The sequence below is a fragment of the Dendropsophus ebraccatus genome, chromosome 15 (assembly GCF_027789765.1).
Source record: "Dendropsophus ebraccatus isolate aDenEbr1 chromosome 15, aDenEbr1.pat, whole genome shotgun sequence".
In the NCBI taxonomy this organism is placed as follows: Eukaryota; Metazoa; Chordata; class Amphibia; order Anura; family Hylidae; genus Dendropsophus; species Dendropsophus ebraccatus.
Window position 1 is genome coordinate 11,596,192 of NC_091468.1, and position 19,614 is coordinate 11,615,805.

The 19,614-nt window shown below is 40.6% G+C and overlaps 1 protein-coding gene across 1 annotated transcript in view; it reads right to left on the reverse strand.

Moving 5' to 3' along the window:
* Positions 1–19,614, reverse strand: part of KCNK2 (potassium two pore domain channel subfamily K member 2) — a 97,346-nt gene that overhangs the window by 11,513 nt on the left and 66,219 nt on the right. Inside the window, exons 4-6 of the mRNA XM_069955617.1 lie at positions 12,196–12,356; positions 8,733–8,919; positions 8,445–8,584 (exon numbers count right to left, since the gene is read on the reverse strand). Of these exons, the coding sequence (XP_069811718.1) occupies positions 8,445–8,584; positions 8,733–8,919; positions 12,196–12,356 (488 nt within the window). The remainder of the gene's footprint in view (positions 1–8,444; positions 8,585–8,732; positions 8,920–12,195; positions 12,357–19,614) is intronic.

Consider the following 19,614-nt stretch of genomic DNA (forward strand, 5'->3'; position numbering starts at 1 on the left):
TAAGTATCAGAACACAACACAAGTGACTTCTTCTGTGTGGATGCTCTGAGAAAGGGGGTAGCTCACCAACAATGTTTTCTTTCAAATTACCTCTTAATTACCTTAATTCACTTCTATTTAAACATCTCCAGTACTTATCAGCTTCTGTATGTTCTGCAGGAAGTGGTGTATTCTTTCCAGTCTGACACAGTGCTCTCTGCTGCCACCTCTGTCCATGTCAGGAACTGTCCAGAGCAGGAGAGGTTTTCTATGGGGATTTGCTGCTGCTCTGGACAGTTCCTGACATGGACAGAGGTGGCAGCAAAGAGCGATAGTTTTCACAGATACTCAGAGGGTGCATGGGGAGCAAGTTGGGTGCTTATACTACTGCCCAGTAGCCTTATAGCCCAATTCTCTCTCAGTCAGCTTTTAGTATGGAATCAAGCTACAAAGAGATCCATTGAGAATACAATCAGAACATATCTATTTTATCTGAATGGAAAGAACTCAATGATTCCTATATTAATATACATTTATATAACACCTCGGATTTCTAACCTCATGCTGACTCGTAAGTGACAACCTGCTGAATTGCTGTAATGATGCTGCTCACATGGGCTCGGCGTCAGTGTTTAATCCATCACCACGTAACATTTTCACAATCACTGGGAAAGTGCGTCCTCGGAATGTAGCAGACATCACATCACGTGCACTAACATCACATCACATGCACTAACATCACTGCAGTCCTATCTGTTTGCACCCTATCAGCTCTCTCAACTGAACCTAATGAGGAACCTAAGAAGTGTTTACATGGTTGTATTACAAGTGTATGTGGGCGGCTGGGTATGCTTCCTTATTTCAGAGTAGCAGTGCCTTACAATACAAATCCAATTAGCTATAGCAGACCAAGTGAGTATGACCAGGTCTATGTACGGTAAGGGCCGTATTACACAGGACAATTATCATTCGAAAAATTGTTAGATCGTTCGAATTTAAACAATAATCTTTTCGTGTAATAGCAGACAACGATTAAACGACCAACGAGAAATCATTGGTCGTTTGATAGAACTCAGACCTATTTTTATCGTTTGATCGTTCGCACATTGTTCGGTGTAATAAAAAGTCATATTTGAAATGTACTCAATAGCGACGACAAAACGACCGCAAGAATAATCATAAGTAACAATCATCGTTCCGAATGATTTTGGTCGTTTGAGATCCTTTATCGTTAAACATTAGTTGTCAAAAAAATTGCTTGGTGTAAAAGTACCCTATGTCCAGTAATCCGGCATAGTTACCATCAGATTAAAAAAAAAACATGGAGATCAACTTTATTTATTTATGATCTGGTACAATGGCTCTGGAAATCAACTATCCAGCATCACCAACAAGTCTGACAACATAGTCTATGTCCAGTCTATGGGCACCAGATGGGACAATGGGTGCAGAAGTGGCAACGACCATAGATTTCTTTTGACTACGAGGTCACATCATGGTGGTGTTTAGTTGCACAACCAAAAATCGACCTGGGCGACAAGAGTAGTCTGCTTCATAGCTCAAATAGCAAGCGTTAACTTGGCCGGGCAACTAACAATCCAATGTGGCTGACTAAGGGCTCTATTACATGAGTTTATGAGATTATTGTGCGAAAAATAATTATATAGTTTGACTTTACATTGCAATCGAAAAATCACTTGTGTCGTTGATTGCAACTTTTCAGCCGAACCTAAAATCATTGTTAATCGTTTGCTGTAATTCCGCATTCGCCTACTAGTCGTTCAGTGTAATTCCACATTGTTTCTTCATTTTCCGGGATCAGATGGTGTAAACGATCTTAGTTTTGAATGTAAAAAACGTTGTAATTAATTATAAAAAAACATGATTTTTTGACGATTAACTATAAACAATCTCAAATGACCGCTTTGGCGAACAATTGCTTCATTCAATTACACAGAACGATGATCGTTACGTGTGGTCGTCCTCTCCTCGCTGAACCTATGGGAATGACGAAACACCGTTTTATTACGCCAAAGGATTTGCAAATGATCAACGATGATTGTGGGTCCAGGTCTGAACAAGCAATCAATGATTTCTCATTAGTCTTTTAATCTTTGCTTGCAATTACACGAAACCATTATCGTTTAAATCCGAATGATAAAACGATTTTTCGAACAATAATCGTCCTGCGTAATAGGGCACTCCGTCCCCAGAATCTCTCCTGCTATGTCAATTCTTTGAGCGGAGAAGAATGAAGAGCAGAGGCGCATGAGCCCTCCCATTCATAGACATAGCAGGAGAGATTTGCACAGAGTCCAGGGACGGAGGTTCCCGGTAGAATCTCTGTGCCGAATCTGTAGTGTGAACTAGCCCTTAGGTCTCCCGAGTGAAATACTATCTGAAAAATACTAAATAAAAGTTTAGAAATATAATTGCCAAAAAAATACAATTCTGAGAAATAATTTCTGTGGTTTACTTGTATAGAATTAAACTGCTGTAAAATTGTAATTTAACAGAGCGATTGTATTGTAGTTCTGTAGAATCCCACTATAATTACTAAGCAATTAGCGAAGCTCCAAGGTAGTCAGAGATAATGAGGATAATCATTGGAGTGGGTGGTATATACCTGCCGAATGGTGGGGCTCAAAACCGGGGCCTGGCAACAGATTTGTTGTCCTAGTTTAACTGGTCTTATTAGGGTCTTTAAAAAAAAAAAACCTCTCTAATATATATATATATTGTAGACGTGTCACGGGAGAAGTGGTCGAGGGGGTGTACATCTCACCGAGGTTGATACGCACGGTGAGATGGTGAGTCCAGGAGGAACCTGTTACTCAGCAGTGTTATGCGGCTGAGATTGTTATCTATTTTTCCCGGGCCTAGATTTACATGGAATGGCAGGTAGGTTTGGTAGTGGGACTTGCCATTCCCTCCCCCCGATCCAGTTTGGGTGTTCCCATCAGGTGTCCTCTGATGAGCCTGCAAGAGGGTAAAAGCCCTGCAGAGCGTATAGGCTTGGCTCTCAGCCAGGAGTGAACAGCCTGGGTGGTGTGTTTGCTGAGAGCTGCGAATACAGCCGCTGCTGGGGCCTGTTCACACCCTGCAATACTGCTTATCGAAGTGCCAGATAGGTGACCGGTATGTTAGTAAGTGCCCAGACGGGCAGGACCTTTTGTTTTGTTTTGTTCTGTTCTTAAAAGCACAGTGTTGCTATATTTCTGTTGTGAAGGACTGTTTATGGTACAAATAAACATCAAGCTGTTTTTATAAGTCCAAGTCTGCTGCTGAACTGTGTCCAAACACACCATCCCCCGGGAAGATCCCTAATATATATATATATATATATATATATATATATATATATATATATATATATATATATATAGGCCTCTCGACTCCCCAAGTGATGATGTCAGGGAAAAGAAGGATCGGGGTGATCCCTGTGGAGAGTGAAGGAGTTAACTCAGAATGCCCCTTTATTGAATCTCTATTCATTGGGCACAATGTAGGAAGGTAAACAGGACAATAGCTTTTGTATGTTGCCAGTAATGATGATGCCCCTCTCCCAGATTTCTACAAAGGAAACTCAAGTTCTTGGGCTCTGGATGGATTTCAAGAATTTTTGAAATTTATTGTTATAAAAAAATGTATAGTATGGTACCGTGTTAGCCAGAAAAATCCATATTGTGGTAAATACTTGAAATCAAAGTATTTTAGGAGTGATACCTTATAAAAAAAAGTCATGTAGAGTAATAGCAATGCAGCAATGCATAGTTACATAGTTGGTAAATTTGGAAAAAAAAACAAAAAAAAAAACATCAAAATATAATCTAGTAGGCAAAAAAAAACTTCTTAAATTCCTAGATCAGTGTCCTATCCCCAAAAATCTAACATCCGTATCTTGTAATATTACATTTTACAAGAAAAGCATCTAGGCCTCCCTTGAACTTGTGTAATGAATCAGCCATGACATCACGTGGCAGAGAGTTCTATAGTCTCACTGCTCTTACTGTAAAGAATCCGCGTCTGTGCTAATAGTGAAACCTTCTTTCCTCTAGATGTAGAGGACGCCCCCTGGGTTGGAAAATATCACTAGAAAAATCTCTGTAGTGTCCGATTACATATATTGTACTTTCTGATCAGATCCCCCGTAAACGTCTTTTCCCCCAAATTTCCAAGTTTCATAACCATTTCTTTAATGACCTTTGTCACCATCTCTGTACCTGCTCCACTTCAGACAATTCCCTCTTATATACAGGTGCCCAAAACTGTACACAATATTCCATGTGTGGTCTTACCAGAGATTTGTATACAAGTATGAGATGGCGGGGGTCCGACCTCTGTGCTCCTCAGACATCTCTAGAACTGCACCCCAACACATGACCCTTCACTCGATTCATTCTCTATGATTCCACTGGATATAGCCAAGTGCCGTACTGTGCTAACTCTGGCACCATTCTAGAAATTCGGGAAGGGGGGGGGGCATAGACGTTGGACCCCCTGCAATCTCATACTTGTCTCCTATCCTGTAGAAAGACAATTAAAAATAACTTGGCAAACTCCTTTAAAGGGGAAGTCCAGACACAACTAAAAAATCCAATGCACGCAGGGGGATGTGGGAACATAATAAGGAATGTATACTCACACGTCCCCATGCCCCCCGCCAATCCTTGACCTCCGCCCGCCTCCTCTAGCTCCCACTCCTGCAACATCACGACCTGGCTCAGGAAGGCCCGCTCAGCTGCAGTCACTGAGGCAGGACATCGCTGCAGTCACTGATTGGCTGAGCAGGTACTTTCCCCCAGTTCATGACGTAACAGGAATCCGGGAGAAGATGAGAGATGGTGATGTGGCACTACGGGAGAACGGGGACAGGTAAGTATACATTCTTTATTATGTTCCTGCACCCCATGCCTGTAGGGGATTTTTAGCTGTGGCCTGACCTCTCCTTTACATGTGTTCTCCACAAGGATCTCTCCATCATTGAACAAGACATGATGATGAGTTGCCTCTTGACTATTGTTTGTAGTTAAATCCAGCCTCAAATTCAGAATTTTTTTTAAAAATGTACACTTATTAACAGAAATGCAGCCACTATACCAGGAATAATGTCAGTATGGCGCCTCCTGCTGTTTCATTTCAATAGCTTTACTGTGTCCACCAATCCCTCTTCTTTGTAAATTACCATTCTATAAACCCCTAAAAAATATTGTTACACAACCTCAAAAAGCTTAAAATAAAAAATGATAAAACCAGCATCACGTGTATTAGCAGGATCTTCCAGGAGACGTGCGAGGTGCGAGCTTCCACATCATTTATTTACACATTTCGATATCTGCCAAACCCATTTTCGTACAATAAAGTCATTTCAGGCTAATTTCCCAGCTGAGGCAAATGGCGTGTATATATAACATACGGCGGTGAGCAGCAGTCGCAGTGGAAATGCAAATGTAGCGCAGCAAATCGTCTTGACACTCGCTGTACAGCGCAGAAAAGATCTGCCACCCTGGACATATGGTCACCATTATAAGCATACAGGAAAGTAACGCACATAAACATAAGTCAAAAGTTTATAAAAGAAAAACTATATTGGAGTATCTTAAGGAAAATAATCTTATAACGCAGCACCAGTATGGGTTTAGGAGGGATCTGTCTAATATGATCAGCTTCTATGAGGAGGTCAGTTATAGACTGGATCGGGGGGAGGCTGTGGACATTGTGTATCTGGACTTTTCTATAGAATTTAATACTGTGCCGCATGAAAGGTTGGTCTATAAAATGAGGATGCTGGGACTGGGGGGAAATATATGTAAATGGGTAAGTAACTGGCTGAGTGATAGGAAACAAAGGGTTGTTATTGATGAATACTCAGATTGGGTCAGAGTTACTAGTGGGGTATCAGAAGGGTCAGTTTTGGGTCCACTTCTTGTTTACTATTAATGACCTTGTTGAGGGGCTACAGAATAGAAGCTCAATTTTTGCAGATGATAATAAACTGGGTAAAGTAATCACCACAGAGGAGGATAATATCATATTACAGAGGGATATGGAGAAGCTGGAGGCTTGGGCAGAGAAATGGCAAATGAAGTTTAATGTGGATAAATGTAAGGTTATGCATCTGGGCCGTAGAAATAATAAGTACAGTTATGTGCTAAATAATAAAACACTGAGTAACACTGCTTCTGAAAAGGACCTGGGGGTATTGTTGAACAGTAAACTCAACTTTAGTGATCAGTGCCAGGCAGCAGCTGCCAAGGCTAATAAAATAATGGGATGCATCAAAAGAGGTATAGATGCTAAAGATGAGAACATAGTTTTGCCTCTTTATCAATCACTGGTCAGACCACATATGGAATACTGTGTAATGCACCAGCACCGGTATATAAGAAGGACACAACTGAACTGGAGCGGGTGCAGAGGAGGGCAACAAAGGTCATTACGGGAATGGGTGGGTTACGACTAGAGAAAAGAAGGTTTCATCATCAGTACGGATGCGGATTCTTTACTGTAAGAGCAGTAAGACTATAGAACACTCTGCCACATGATGCTGTCATGGCCGATTCATTAAATAAGTTCAAAGGGAGGCCTGGATGCTTCTCTATATATATAATACTACAAGTTATAGGCATTAGATTACATGTGATAGAACATTGATCCAGGGATTTATTCTGATTGCAATTGGGGTCAGGAAGGAATTTTCTCCCTGTGATGGACCAAAAAGAAGTCAGGTCCTTAGAGGACTATAGGGCCCACAAGCGATCCTTCCAATAGCATAGTGCAGGTATTCCAGCTGGGTGGTTAGTAAGCCGTATGTGGTCGGCTCCCAATAGATGTAACTCAGATGTAACTCAGGTGAGTTACATCTATTGGGAGCCGACCACATACGGCTTACTAACCACCCAGCTGGAATACCTGCACTATGCTATTGGAAGGATCGCTTGTGGGCCCTATAGTCCTCTAAGGACCTGACTTCTTTTTGGTGTATCGACTCTACACGCTGTGTAGATGATCCTCTGCTAAGCTGCGGTATTGATAATACGCTTTGTTATAGTGTTGTGCCTACTATTGCACAACCTCCCAAGGTGAGCACAATGATGTTTTTGTGCACATTTGCTATCTAGTAACTCAGATATTGCACTAGGAAGCACCTTTTCCCCCCCCCTTTTCTCCCTGTGATGGGGCAATTGGTATTTGCCTTCCTCTGGATCAACACTTTTGGATTTCTGTAGGTTGAACTTGATGGACTCTTGTCTTTTCTCTACCTTATTAACTATGTTACTATAATATCTACTAGTCTATCTATCATCTATCTATCATCTATCTGTCTATATCTATATGTAACAAAATGAAAACCTACTTTAATCAAAAATTATTTTTAGAAACCATGGACGCCATGTCTTATAGGGGTGGCGCCATCAAGCTTATCAGCGCATAGTTAAAAAGCCTGAATCTTTGATGATATCGGATTGCATTAGTACCTATGGCCTGGGCAGCTTATACATCTGTAAATACGCTATCCATGCTAAACACTTTATAGAGATTTTAGAACAGGGATGGCGGCCCTCCACCTATTGCAAAACTACAAGTCCCATCATGCCTGCACAGCCAAAACCAATCATTCTGGAAGACAATGCAAAACCACACATTGAACCTATCGCAATAGCACAGAAGAAAAAGTCCAGGTGCTGAATTGGTTTGCCTCCAGTCCAGGTGCCATGGGGTGCTATGACCACCATCTAGCAGACAAATTGAGCTGGAGATTAAACAGTAGGATCAGTTCCCCATTGAGAGCTCTGGATCAGTTTATCTGCCACTGGCCCTCATAGACCCCATGTGGATGGACCCCCGGAGAAACCTCTGGAGGACCGAAAGCTAAACAGTGAAAGGAAATGGGGTTCAGGACAAATTTATACCTGTATATTCTATCTGAATTACAAGGTTCACGTCCACTCATTGGGAACATATCTCCAGTTTTCAAGATATTCTGCTGGCACATCTTGAGACTGTTTACAGCCGCGTAATCCTGCATGATACCGTCAGTGCATGTAATCTCTCACCAGGGACGCCTTTCAGTAGCTACTCGGTCAAATTGGTTTGCAAGAAAGAATCATTATTCCATTTGCGATACATGACTGTGATCTCTATGTGTGTCCTTGGGCCAATTCAGCCTCTCGAAATGAAGATGAAAATATTCTCAAGTCTATATAAAACTGGAAACTAAATAACATTTCAGGGTCACGTCCTTTCGTACACAGATGGAGGCAACAACGGGATAAACCTCTAATCCCCTGTGCGGGAAGCCCCCCGTGTAAGGCAGAGAATAGCAAAAATCAGCAAGTGTGTTCCAAGTAAGAGACTGTGCCAGCAAGGTAGACAGAAGAAAGACAAGCCCAGCCCAATGTATACAAGATCTACTCCTCTTGTCTTTTCTGTTTTTATTTTTTCTGTTCCTTTTAGGCACTTACCTCTTCCTTTGTCTTTTTTGACAGCACTCTCAGCCAGTCGCCGATCATGCTAAGCACAGCAGCAAAATAGGCAAGGCCCACCAAGATCCAAAACCATACCACAGGCTTGTAGAAATCAAGGTATTCCACATCCGAACCACCTACAAGAAGATGGAATAACCATGGGAGTGAGAGCGACATAGGGTGGACATATAGAAAAGGGTTACATGCGTAGAACTTGTCAATGGAAGACAGGATTGTCTATTGGGATCATATAATGGGCTAAGGCTCTGGGACCCAACAACTTACCAGCCACATAGTCTCCAAATCCAATTGTGGTTAGAGTGATGACCACAAAGTAGAAGGCGTCCAATGTGTGCCAGTTCTCTATGTGCTGGAAAATGATAGCCGGGATGGCAACGAACAGTATACATCCGAACAAGATAAAGATTACGGTTGAGATGATGCGAATTTTTGTTTGACTTACATTCCACTTCTGTCAAGACAAGGAAAACAAGACTGTTACCATAGATCGTAAAGGTCTCCTATATAATGTTATCTCAGGGGAACACCATTGATGGCCAATCCTCAGGATAGTACAACAATAGATGATCATGTGATTGGTGGGGTGTCGTGGATAGGGCCATCAATGAGTTTCCCCGGAAAAACCTTTTACGTGAACAACCTGTACTCCACCAGTTGGGATCAACATATATGTCCAAAAAACATTCAAAATATCAAAATGGAGATAGACAACGTCTTTTTGTTCTGAACTGTAGCGGGGGAAGGGGGGGGGATAGAGGGGAATTAGAGAACTGCATAATTTACTATGGAAACCAGCTAAACTTTGCATAGTAAGACATGTTCTTTGCTCTCCACCAATAGATGAAACATGTTGTAGTAATAGTATGGTGTTTTATAGAGATACTTCATCAGTGGCAACCAATATGGCTGCAGATCCTCACAACAATATAGAAAGAGACCAATATTTCTCAAGTAAAAATACCCAAATTTTTTAGTGTGTCGTGCTATGGAAGCAGAACAGTGCATGGCCAGTCATGTTGGTGTCTACTACATTTGTAGTAGTATAATTAAGCCATAGAATATACATACAGTATAGGGGCAGGGACTTCTGTGTAGCGATAGATTCCTTGCCCCTGTATATAGACTCTATGCACCATCGCATACTTTACTTTTAAAGGGAAACCATCAGCAGGTTACACCCATCCTGATCTGTCCCCGGCCGCTTCTTTGTCAGAGCGTGAATCCGGGTCATGACGTGTAAAATCCGCTCAGCGAGTCAGCAGTGGTAGTGGGGTCCCGCCTTGGCCGCTGACTGGCTTAGCGGACCTCACACATCACCACTCAGGTGCATGCTAAGACCAAGAAGTGGCCGGGGACCAGAGCAGCGGTATGCGGTCACCAGTTCTGGAGCTGGGGAGGTACGAGCATGTTATTTCTTTTATCCTCCCCCTCCTCAGCACTTGCTAAAAAAATAGGTCTGGCCACACTTCTCCTTTAAGCTTGCAATTTATTCCCTATGCAAATTAGGTGGTTGGTGCACTGGGCGTGGGGCAACCAATTAGCCTTGGTTTATTCATCAGTTGCTCTGCAGTGATGAGGCCGGAGTGATGTTACTGCCGAGCACTGGTGAACCAGGACAGATAGGTGAACTGACATCGTTGACCACGCCCCTAGTGCACCAAACTGCCTAATTTGCATAGGGCATAAACTACAAACTGTTAATGAAAACAGCGCTGAGAATAAAGGTTAGGAACCATGTCTAACCTGCCCTTAGTTTCCCTTTAATGGGTTGGTTGGGGGGCACAACACTTGCCTCCCTAGGCAGCGACATCTCATGCTATGCCACTGGCCTGATAGTCGACCTATAGCTCAACCAGGTTTAGGATTATGCTCCAAATGTATCCCTTCAAAACAGTTATCCAGCCTGCATGATATCAGACGGCCGAGCTATAGGTTGACGTTGAGGCCAGTGGTGGGACGTCTTCCTATTTTGCATCTGCTTTCAAAAGGAATTAATTGCAAATCATCTAAAAGATTACGGTAATCATTAATGCACCAATTTAGTACGCCACCAAATAATTGCACAATTTTCTCAATTAGATATGTATATAAGCAACCAGCCATCATGTACTAAGGCCATTGCCAGGATCCTCTCTGCTTTGGATGCAATCCGCAGCAGCTCGGTCTGTAATTTTATGGAATCGGCTGGGAGCTCTTGGACTTTTGCCCACCTTTTTTTTCTTCCAGTGAGTAAGCAAAAAAGATAAAATAATAAAAATTAGAATGACTTTTATTTACATAGTGCCCACTTATGGGTTCAGTACAACTGGAAAAGGAACAAACAAGCAAAATGACAACTACGGGAAACGAACAAACAATGAGACAAAAGGAGAACGGTCCATAAAGGCTTACCATCAGACCAGTGACACTTTACATGGTGCCAAGGTCGTCAGCCTCATGTTACATAAACTTATCACCCACCCAGGGTCTGAGCCAACAAGGATATAAAATGCAGAGTCATACATTGTAGAGAAGATACCTGAGGACTATAGATGAGAGAAGTCAGATGCAGCCCAAGGAGTCCTAGAAAACATGGCCTATGGCCTATGGCTGTATCCATGTTTTCCAGGCAACCTTAGGGCAGCACTCAACTTCAGGAGCCACCGGTAGTCAAAGGCTGCACGCTCGGGTTCGGACGGACCCAAAAGTGCTCGAGATTCGCTCATCTCTACTGAGGACACAGAGAGGAAATATCTGTGACCAGGTCAGGTTATGTTTGGCTATGGACTTGGCATAATTAAAATGTTAGGAGCAGATCTAATGAATTTAGGTAGTGCGTTATAGAGAACTGGTGCAGCACAAGAGAAGTCCTGTAGCCATACCTGAGTAGATGCAATAGGGGATGGTGAGAGACATACTGGTGGGTTGATGAAAATCAGAGCTAAAATATATGATGTGGAGCCACAGAATTTAAAATCTACTAGAAAAAGGTAACAAGTATAATATGTGATTTAGTCCGAAGGTCCCCGTACACTTTAGGTAAAAGTTGTCTAGAACCACCAACCTCTGCAACTGTCTAAAATGTATGGGGAACTGCATCACTCTCCCCTGATATAGATGATGTTGGTGAAGAGAAGGACCAGCATGTTGGAATTTGACTGACCAAGCTTTTTGTTCTCAGAGAGATAAGCCCCTGCTCAGTGGCATCACAATAAGGGCTGCAGCCGAACCCCTCAACATATCACCCCATCACCAACACCACCACCATGTTAAGGCTGAATGCCTGACACTTGCTAAAACTCAGCTACAATGCTCTATATAGAGGTCTGTGCAGCAGTACTGACAGGAGCAGAGGTCTTACATAGGTTAGGGTTCAAAGAAGTAAATATATACCTGAGATTATTGTAATAATTATTACATTATTATTATTACATTATTTCTATGCTATAAGTAATTATATACTCGATTATATAGATTTTTTAACAGTTATAGATGTGGTCAGGGAAAAATTTGTATTACAGCCCCTGGACCTCCAGTATGTTCTGTATGTAGAGGTCTATTCTTTTTTTAGCTGCTATACATACTGTCTAGTATTGAGCATGTTGGATTTGTATGCCCACTGTATGATATTGGAGGCATCCTAAGGTACAGGCTTATGGGATCCATATTATGGGCCTATGTATAAGGTCTTATAAGAGCAAAAGAAATGTTGGGTGACATCAGCATAAATATAGATACATATACTTACTACAAAAATATCTTCCACCCGTGCTATCCCTTTGCCAAATATGGTTCCTAGCTGGTCTCCAACACCGGCCAATAAGAACCCAAATAAAGGAATTCCAAGAAGAGCGTAGATAATGCAGAAAATTTTTCCGCCTTTTGTTCGCGGTGAAATGTTCCCAAAACCTGGAGAGTAAAAAACAAATAATAAAACTTAAAAAAAATAAAAAATTTAAAAAAAATAATAAAGCTTGAAAAAGTCCAGATTATTTTCTCTATATCAGTGGGAACAGATATAGCACAAAGTAATAGGCATGAAGAACGTCCTTAATGGATTTATTTATGCTAGAAGAGGGAAATGACAGACTATAAACGTATGAATAACCGTAACAATACGGCGTGACGGGTTCTTTGGGTTAGAGTCGTAACAAAGGACACAGGGTCAGATGTTGCTGCTGGAAACAAAAAAAATTGTGATCATTGGAGAAGGATGGAAAAAACAAAACTCCCTATAATCTCATATTGGAAAATTGGGCATTAGATTTAAAGTGGGACGATCCTGTGATTATAATGGGAACGCTGTTGTTTACATCCAGATTTGATGAACCTTTTTACATCTAAAAAAATTGGTCTAATCTCTAAAATTGGAGGTAATCTCTTCATAACTGTAACCCCTCTCTCCCCGGACAGAGAGCGCTGCATGTATGTGCCCACATCTACCCTGCTCATTCCTTCATGCTCCCTGCAGTCTGTCAGCCTTTGTGTTTCTCATCCTCTCCATTCCTGCTATAATGTGCCAGCACTTACACTCAGCTATACACACTGCTGCTATAATGTGCCTGCACTCTCACTCAGCTATACACACTGCTGCTATAATGTCCCTGCACTTACACTCAGCTATGCACACTGCTGCTATAATGTGCCTGCACTCCCACTCAGCTATACACACTGCTGCTATAATGGGCCTGCACTTACACTCAGCTATACACACTGCTGCTATGATGTGCCTGCACTCTCACTCAGCTATACACACTGCTGCTATAATGTCCCTGCACTTACACTCAGCTATACACACTGCTGCTATAATGTGCCTGCACTCCCACTCAGCTATACACACTGCTGCTATAATGGGCCTGCACTTACACTCAGCTATACACACTGCTGCTATGATGTGCCTGCACTCCCACTCAGCTATACACACTGCTGCTATAATGGGCTTGCACTTACACTCAGCTATACACACTTCTGCTATAATGTGCCTGCACTTACACTCAGCTATACACACTGCTGCTATAATGTGCCTGCACTCTCACTCAGCTATACACACTGCTGCTATAATGTGCCTGCACTTACACTCAGCTATGCACACTGCTGCTATAATGTGCCTGCACTCATACTCAGCTATACACACTGCTGCTATAATGTGCCTGCACTCCCACTCAGCTATACACACTGCTGCTATAATGGGCCTGCACTTACACTCAGCTATACACACTGCTGCTATGATGTGCCTGCACTCCCACTCAGCTATACACACTGCTGCTATAATGTGCCTGCACTTACACTCAGCCACTCACACACTGCTGTATATAAAGTTTCTGTCACTGTCCTCCTGCACAGCTCTGCGATTATCACTTCCTGATTGGTCCATGCTGAACACACACCCCTTCCCCATTGCTGTCATGTGACCACAGCAGCCCTGCTTCTCTATTCTAGCCTGTTGTACTTCGCTACTGCAGGCTAACCTTTCATTAATGTGTATAAGAGCCTTAAATGGGCACTGTCACTTTTTGACAGACTTCTAATGTAAGGTTACCATTACACAAAGCTAATATTGGCCGTACTTGGCAGACTACCAGCCGTTCTGGCCAATAATTATATATATAATTGTTCATGTTTTAAATCAATGATCAACTATGTTGTGCATGATGTCGGCCGATCGATGATTTAATCCTGATAACAATAGCGACGGTCTGCTGGTCGTCCCTCTGTGTAACAGGAGTGGCGGCTGCAGACCGCTGCTCTCTCTTATAGGCCACCCGGATGAGCTAAGGATGGTCCAGACCCCCTGCAGCTCCTCTCTCCTCCCTGTCTGCTGTTGGTGCACTAATAGCACCGACAGTGAGCAGGGAACGGCAGGTTGGCGCTCTCTTGCTCTGAAATATTGGGATATGCTCAGCCGTTTACTCCAGTGATTGGTCGGACTCTAAACACTCAGAACCCAACTCATAAAAAGTTTCAAGAAAAGTTTTTGTAAAAGTGACGGGCAGACTTTAATATTTCTCTCTTTTTTTACGCCGGTCTTGTGGATGTCCTCTATACTCACTATGCCCACCCCATGAACGCAAACCCCAGAATTCCATTCCCTGGAGGAGGCAGCCGGGTGGGCAACAACTACAGCTTTTATGATGAGATGGATGTGACTGATAAATAACAAATCGACAGCGCCGAGACCCTCAGGAAATGCTACCGATTCCCAACATATGACAAGAGCGGCATATAATAGACGCTGTAACACATCCTGACCCCGTCGTCTTGTTATATCGTTCCATTACAGGCTCATGAATTACACTGAAGAGAGAATAATATCTCCTCCGCTTATCATCCCCGGCACAGCCATGCCCCGTGCCGTATCAGCGTGGAGGAGGTATTCTTCTCACAGATGAGAAATTCTGAGAGCAAAAGAGAAAAGGATCTCATTATGATGTGGCCGCCGATCAGCACTTACACATGGATTACAATGTATTAAGGACTGTATAATGCTATAATACGGCACCCATAGAAGGCGATGGGGCCACGGTGCACCCCACTCTACCGGCAATCATACACAAGTTCTTGGAAATAGTACGTGCTATATAAGCATTATTCTTTGGCGGAATAATATCATACAGGCAGCATACAGCAGAGGCACTTCAGATCTGGACACTTACAAGGAGCTATAGGATTCAGTGCACAATTTAGAATCTAAATTACGCAAAGTTCCTACATGCTAAGAACATACTGATTAGTTTGTAATAGTTATACAGATTTATAAATTACTTCTATTTATAAATCTCAAGTCTTCCAGTACTTACCAGCTGCTGCATGTCCTGCAGGAAGTGGTGTATTCTTTCCAGTGTGACACAGTGCTCTCTGCTGCCACCTCTGTCCACATGAGGAACTGTCCAGGGCAGCAGCAAATCCCCAAAGAAAATCTCTCTGGACAGTTCCTGACATAGACAGAGGTGGCAGCAGAGAGCACTGTGTCAGTCTGGAAAGAATACACCACTTCCTGCAGGACATCCAGCAGCTGATAAGAACTGCGAGACTTGAGTTTATTGTAAATAGAAGTAATTTACAAATCTGTTTAACAGATATGTAATAGATAGATAGATAGATAGATAGATAGATAGATAGATAGGAGATAGATAGATAGATAGATAGATAGATAGATAGATAGATAGATAGATAGGAGATAGATAGGAGATAGATAGATAGATAGATAGATAGGAGATAGATAGATAGATAGATAGATATAAGATGATAGATAGATAGATAGATAGATAGATAGATAGATAGATAGATAGATAGATAGGAGATAGATAGATAGATAGATAGATAGATAGATAGATAGATAGATAGATAGATAGATAGGAGATAGATATAAGATGATAAATAGATAGGAGATAGATAGATAGATAGATAGATAGATAGATAGATAGATAGATAGGAGATAGATAGATAGATAGATAGATAGATAGGAGATAGATAGATAGATAGATAGATAAATAGATAGATAGATAGATAAGAGATAGATAGATAATAGATAGATAGATAGATAGATAGATAGATAGATAGATAGGAGATAGATAGATAGATAGATAGATAGATAGATAAGAGATAGATAGATAGATAGATAGATAGATAGGAGATAGATAGATAGATAGATAGATAGATAGGAGAGAGATAGATAAGATAGATAGATAGATAGATAGGAGATAGATAGGAGAGAGATAGATAAGATAGATAGATAGATAGATAGATAGATAGATAGATAGATAGATAGATAGGAGATAGATAATAGATAGATAGATAGATAGGAGATAGATAGGAGAGAGATAGATAAGATAGATAGATAGATAGATAGATAGATAGGAGATAGATAATAGATAGATAGATAGATAGGAGATAGATAGGAGAGAGATAGATAAGATAGATAGATAGATAGATAGATAGATAGGAGATAGATAATAGATAGATAGATAGATAGATAGATAGATAGGAGAGAGATAGATAAGATAGATAGATAGATAGATAGATAGATAGATAGATAGATAGATAGGAGATAGATAATAGATAGATAGATAGATAGATAGATAGATAGATAGATAGATAGGAGAGAGATAGATAAGATAGATAGATAGATAGATAGGAGATAGATAGATAGATATATAGATAGATAGATAGGAGATAGATAATAGATAGATAGGAGAGAGAGAGATAGATAGATAGATAGATAGATAGATAGATAGATAGATAGATAGATAGATAGATATTTAAATTGTTCTGTTTGTTCTGCTTGTTTGCTGATACTTTGTATAGATGAAATATTCCAGTCTCCATTGGAGATCTTGCTCTATAGTTGTTTGTCTATTGTTACAGCCATAGAAACTCCTGGTAAAGTGTCTTTTTTTTCCTACTTCCATTATTCTTGTTTGGATTTTTTATCTCTCAGACTCTGCAGTGTTCTCTCCAGCATTACATTCAGGTATACAATTATTCCTAGAAGAGCCCTTCACATACTCCAAATGATAGCTCTTATCCCAACAGCTCACAATGTTCCGTCTATCACTTAGCAAAAACTAAAGAGCAAAAACTAAAGAGAAGAGAACATGTATGTAAAATACTGCGCTGCACAGGAGACTGCAGAAACAGTGAGAGAAATTGGTTTGGAAAATTTAAGAAGGTACAAGAGAACATAAGCACAGCGGGGGCCTTGGAAGCATGATTGTTCACATTTACAACACTGCTATGAGACTATGTAAGTGTCAGGAAGTGAAGACAAAGTGATGGAAAACTATATAGCTGTCTAGTCTGACACAGCGCTCTCTGCTGCCACCTCTGTCCATGTCAGGAACTGTCCAGAGAGATTTTCTATGGGAATTTGCTGCTGCTCTGGACAGTTCCTGACATGGACAGAGGTGGCAGCAGAGAGCAATGTGTCAAACTGGAAAGAATACACCACTTCCTGCAGGACATACAGCAGCTGATGAGTATTGGAAGACTGGATATTTTTTATTATAAGTAAATTACAAATCTGTATAAACTTTCTGACGCCAGTTGATTTGAAAACCATTGTTTTTCCTCCGGTCAATGTCTTGCACAAATAAATGACTACTGAAAAATTTGCATCAATTTTTAACAAAACCTCAGCGGCCATTGATAAATTCTCCCCCGTGCATAAACCATACTCCTTAGTCTTTAAAATAAAGCTCAGCATATGTATAGTACTAGTGTAGCCTTGGATTGCGGACATAATTCTTTCTGAGAACCTGCAGCAGGTCTTCCCATAAGAAATAATTGAAACGCGACAATTCGTTCCACACACCCAAACATAAGGTGGGTAAGGTGTTCTGTACCAATAATGAAGACTGTATCAGTAAAGAAGGGGTTAATTAGTTAACCCTCCCTCCGCGCACAACTCTCCCGGTGGCTGCAAACCTGCTGGTGCTGGTACAAGCACCTGGAGCAGCTATTAGATTAACGGATTAATTCAGGGGTCAGGGGGAAGCACACGGTCGGCACCGGAGGAGAGCCGGAAGATGTATGATCACCGGCAGAATGGATAAGGTTGTAGTTGGTTAAAATGAGATGACTTTCTACCCAGTAGAGTATCAGGGGACACGGGGGGCTTGTACTAGGAAATATACTGCTCATTTACGAGTTACAATTTTTTTTTTTGTTATGAGTTACAACGTTGTCTTGTAAAATGCTCTCAGACCAAATCACTTGTAATCCAAGGTTTCACCGTATCTTCTGTATCTTTCTGCAGGCAGAAAAACAGAGATTTAGGTAGGTTTATAATAAGGTCACGGTGGAAACGTGAGAAACTAGGCAGAAAAATGAGTTAGATGCAAATCCTGAGTATCTATCTATCTATCTATCTATCTCTCTTTCTCCTATCTATCTCCTATCTATCTCCTATCTATCTATCTATCTATCTATCTATTATCTATCTATCTCCTATCTATCTATCTATCTATCTATCTATTATCTATCTATCTCCTATCTATCTATCTATCTATCTATCTATCTATCTATCTCCTATCTATCTATCTCCTATCTGTCTGTCTATCTATCTATCTATTATCTATCTATCTATCTATCTGTCTATTATCTATCTATCTATCTGTCTATTATCTATCTATCTATCTATCTATCTATCTGTCTATTATCTATCTATCTATCTGTCTATTATCTATCTGTCTATTATCTATCTATCTATCTATCTGTCTATTATCTATCTATCTATCTATCTATCTATCTCCTATCTATCTATCTCCTATATATCTATCTGTCTATTATCTATCTATCTATCTATCTATCTATCTATTATATATCTGTCTATTATCTATCTATCTATCTATCTATCTATCTATTATATATCTGTCTATTATCTATCTATCTATCTATCTATCTATCTATCTATCTATCTATCTATCATTTATCTATCTATCTATCTCCTATCTATCTATCTATCTATCTATCTATTATCTATCTATCTCCTATCTATCTATCTATCTATCTATCTATCTATCTATCTATCTCCTATCTATCTATCTATCTATCTATCTATCTCCTATCTATCTATCTCCTATATATCTATCTGTCTATTATCTATCTATCTATCTATCTATCTCCTATCTATCTATCTATCTATCTATCTATCTATCTATCTATCTATCTCCTATCTATCTCCTATCTATCTATCTATCTATCTATCTATCTATCTATCTATCTATCTATCATTTATCTATCTATCTATCTATCTATCTATCTATCTATCTATGTAACAGAAAATCTAAGCAGCACTGCTCAAAAATGTTCGGGTGCCAGCGGTCCTGGATCCTGACCACAGATCGTTCCCAAATAGCAAGTAGATAATCCACGGCACTCACAGGGTTAAACGGTGAAAAAAGTAAGTCATTTATTGCAGCATTCCATGTCATGTCTTGTTTTGGAATGCTGCAATAAATCACTTACTTTTTTCACCGTTTAACCCCGTGAGTGCCGTGGATTATCTATTTGCTATCTATCTATCTATCTATCTATCTCCTATCTATCTATCTATCTATCTCCTATCTATCTATCTATCTATCTATCTATCTATCTATCTATCTATCTCCTATCTATCTCCTATCTATATCCTATCTATCTATCTATCTATCTATCTATCTATCTATCT